Source organism: Pinus tabuliformis, chromosome 4_1 (genome assembly GCF_031772625.1).
Source record: "Pinus tabuliformis cultivar Carrire ecotype Pingquan chromosome 4_1, CPIR1, whole genome shotgun sequence".
Lineage (NCBI taxonomy): Eukaryota > Viridiplantae > Streptophyta > Pinopsida > Pinales > Pinaceae > Pinus > Pinus tabuliformis.
The window spans coordinates 578,432,494-578,436,573 of NC_142303.1; the positions used below are offsets into that span (position 1 = coordinate 578,432,494).

At 32.1% G+C, this 4,080-nt stretch overlaps 1 protein-coding gene across 1 annotated transcript; it reads right to left on the reverse strand.

The window, feature by feature from the left end:
- Positions 1–1,016: 1,016 nt before the first annotated feature.
- Positions 1,017–2,110, reverse strand: LOC149177244 (heavy metal-associated isoprenylated plant protein 12-like). The gene is made up of 3 exons (XM_089423349.1): positions 1,981–2,110; positions 1,784–1,859; positions 1,017–1,697 (listed from the first exon to the last, which is right to left on the reverse strand). Exons 1-3 carry the CDS (start codon positions 1,984–1,986, stop codon positions 1,426–1,428), a joined length of 354 nt encoding a protein of 117 aa, XP_089279475.1. The 5' UTR covers positions 1,987–2,110; the 3' UTR covers positions 1,017–1,425.
- Positions 2,111–4,080: the final 1,970 nt, after the last annotated feature.

Genomic DNA, 4,080 nt, shown 5'->3' on the forward strand with positions numbered 1-4,080 from the left:
ATGTGCTTTTAAAATTGCACACATGCTTTTAAAAGTGCACATATGCTTTTGAAAATGCACACACATTCTTGAAATCATGCATGCATTTTTTTAAAGTTCATGCACTTTTGAAAATGTGCATGTGTTTTTCGAAAATTGATGTTGGAAAGCATTTTTGATTGTTTGAGGAGCTTTAACGCTATGGTTGTTTGAGGAACATTAAGGGTATAAGATTAGAAATGCATGTGTTTTTAAAAATACATATTCGTTTTTATGTAAACACATTTGTGATGATCCCATTTCCACTTTTAATACCATCATTAGATAATTTAATTTTTTAATCGTTATTATTCGGGTTCATTTTGCATAATATAAAAATGAATTTAAGTGATTTAACGAATACTCCGAAAATAAGAAAGTGTATTTACAATTGCAAATAAACTTATCTCTAATCTAGTATATGGTTGGAAAAGTGTGCCCTTAAAATAACTTGAAACTTGTTGCTATCAACCTATAGTATGTTTTCTCTTAGACTCTAATGTATTTGGTTTAAATTAAAGTCAACGCAATTTTTTTTGGACTGAAATAAAATTGCGATTGCACTGTTCATGATTATTGTTTTCTTCCTACCGGCGTCCACCATAGCGAACACTGCAAATTCAAATCCAAATCCAAAATCATCTTGATAAAACACCAGCAAAATATCCCCTTTATGCGGCCTTCTCCCATTGTAACAAAAACAAATCATAATTTTGTTCCAGTGGAATGGAAGTTTTGTGTAATTTTGAATTTTTGGAGATATCATCTATAAGCGTGTAGGGCAAGAGGATATAATTAATATGAAATTAAGTTTTATTATTAATTTTGATTTTTAAAATTTTAATATTTAGAATCAGTTTACAAATAATTTGAGCTCTATAATTCAAATAATTTTATAAACATTGAATTCAGTTTTAGTCCTAACCATGATTCATACAAGGGATTTTTCGAAATAGTAAGTTTGAACTTTGTGATTCAAATAATTTTGTAAGCATTGAATTCAGTTATATATTAAAAGCACATCTACAATCTCATAAAAATTCTAAAAAAATAAAATTAAAATTAAAAAGAAGATCGAACGGTAACTATAAACAGCCGAGTGGTTCGCACCAGAATCTATTTATAGGCCTTTGTCGGCTGTTTATGCCACGCTTCCCTTCAATTAGCCACTGAACATCCTTTGGCGATGTCATATGCAATAAATAGTTGCAGGCGTAGTACATACATCTGTATATTTAATGAAGGTAACTAATCCCCCATGTCCCACTATCTCTGAAAGTAACGAGTTCCCAGCTGCTGCAGCATCACAAGCAGCTAACATCGTCTCCTGAAATTCCCTTGAGACCAACGGTTGTCTCCCCCATGCCCATACTTTGCCCCATAAAGAAGAAATAGGACGAGATAGGTCTAACAGATCGTGCAGCCATTGGGATCCTCACCTCTCACGACAGTATATGAAGAGTATCCTTCATAAGGCCCGTACCCATATTGGGGATTCACTTGATGATGATACACAACTGCCGGAGTCTCTGCAGCCGCCTTCTCTTCTTTGGCAGGACCCACGCTCAGCAGCTCTCTGAATCCGAGCTTCATCAGTTTCTTTGCCAGAACCACAGGATCTGTTTCTCCGATCACAGTTATCTCCCTCTTCTCCATATCAACTGCAACGGACTCTACGCCTGCAAGCAAATATCATATCACTAATCAAAACCCAATTCTCATTGTAACGAGAATTGTAATGGATAAATATTGGATTGATAGTTACCTTCAACAGCTGCAACAGCTCTCATGGCCCTTCTCTTGCTTTTCTCATCTTCCATCGCCACTTTCAGCACCATTTTCTGCAAATATGACACATGCAGGGCCATCATTGTCAGTTAATCGTTTCGATAATTCATGATTGCAGAATTTCTAAATCGATGATTCTGATTCAACAGAGTTAGAGTTAGAGTAGTGACATACCTTCATATTTGACAGCCTTCGAAAACTGTCAGTGATATGTGCAGAAGGCAAGCAGAAATTAATCGAATGGCACTGGGAGCCTTCAGGTTAATGAAAGCTCGAAGAGTCACTAGCTCAGAGCAGTTTGGCGTGAATGAAGGAGAGCCCTACACATATAAATCATTGTGCTTTGTGCAGAAGAAGAGCTGTGCTACGCGGGCGGCGGCGCGTTGCAACGCGTCGGAAAGACGACAGGCAGAATCTTTGACGACAGGGAAAAGTAGCTGCCATAGGTGGTGGGTTCCACCAGCAGTTGAACGGGTCTTCTAAAGTCTTCTCAGTCGTAATTTTATTGTGGACTCTAGACAGCGGTACGAATTTCCTGAGGAAGTGTCTAGGTGGAGGAATTGACAGGACGGCTAAAAGTAATAAGAATATGGGCAAAATAATTTTAAAAGTTTTTGCATCAGCAGTGTTTGAATCATGTTTTTGATAGTGGAAATGAATTCAGCACCATCAAAAAGCTCAGGGGCACCCAATACTTTGAAATAAACCTTTGGGGCACCCAAAACTTTGAGCTTTGACAACTATAACCTAGATTCACAAAAATCCCTGCCAAATTTTATGAAAATCTTGCTAGAATTTCCATAATTTTCAGGGCAAAAAAGAGTCCACTTAGACTACGACATTTTCGAATTTATCGATCTTTTAACCGCTTTGACTGCGAAGCTTTGTGGGCTTTAGGTCAAAAAAGAGTTGAGTCAGATTACGACATTTTCGAATTTGTCGATCTTTTAACCGCTTTGGCCGCAAAGCTCTGTGGGCTTTAGTAATTTTGTGATATAAGTATATTTCTAATTTATAGATGCAATGGTTCTTTAGGTCTTTTAATCGCCTTGACTGCAAAGCTCTCTGGGCTTTAGTAATTTCGTGATATAAGTATATTAGTAATTTCATGATATAAGTATATTTCTAATTTATAGATGAAATGGTTTTTTAGAGTGGTTAATTTCAATCAAATTAGGGTAGAGATTTTTAAATACTTTGAATGTTCTAATGGTTTTTATGGGTACTTAATCTCTTTATAGATTCAAAAATATATTTTAAACAACCAAAAATCACAATTTTGATTGGAATTGTATTAAAGAATTAAGGTGAAAAAACCATTTCTTTTATAAATTAGAACTAGTCATTTGTAACCAGATAAATTATATTTTATTTATTTTTTTGTAATAATAATAATTATGAAATATATATTTATGACTATTCAAATAATTAAAATAAAATAATAAAAAATGATTAAAATTAAAATTTAAGATAAATTATGTCATATTAAATTGTCTTTTTTTATAATTAAGTGAATTTTTTTGAATAATGATAATTCTTTTTTATTTTATTTATTTTTGTAATAATAATAATTATGAAATATATATATTATTATTGAAATAATTAAAATAAAATAATAAAAAAATGATTAAAATTAAAATTTAATATTTTATATATATATACTTTTTTATTTTTTCTTAAATTCGCTTATTGATATATTTTCTAAATTTAAAATACAAAAATTCTATTACGAAGCTTTTACTCGAAAATAAACCAGTCTATCCGCCTCTTCATAACAATATATCAAAAAAAACTAACATAAAAAATAAAATTGGCCAATGAAACATTGTACCGCATAATTCGGAGAAAAATAGGAAATATTTCGAAAAATATACAAAATAAAATTGGCCAATTAAACATGTTACCGAATTATTCGGACAAAAAAGAGAAAATATGTCGAATATAAAAAATAAAATTGGGCCATTAAACGTTGTACCGAATAATTCTGACAAAAACGACAAAATATTTGGAGAAGCGTCATTGGAAGTCCCAGTTCCACGTAGAAGGTGAAGGTCAGTAAAGTCAAAAAGCTTGCAAACAATAATTGCGAACTTCCGTACAATAATTGCGAACTTCCATATATGAATACGGAGGCTAACGGAATCTTTCAAATAAATAATGATCTCCTGGGTCTTATATTAAATTGATTAATATTTAGTAATTAGCGACTTTAAATCAATATTAATATTTTAATAAAAAATAAATAATGAATTTCAGTATTAATATTTTAATTAA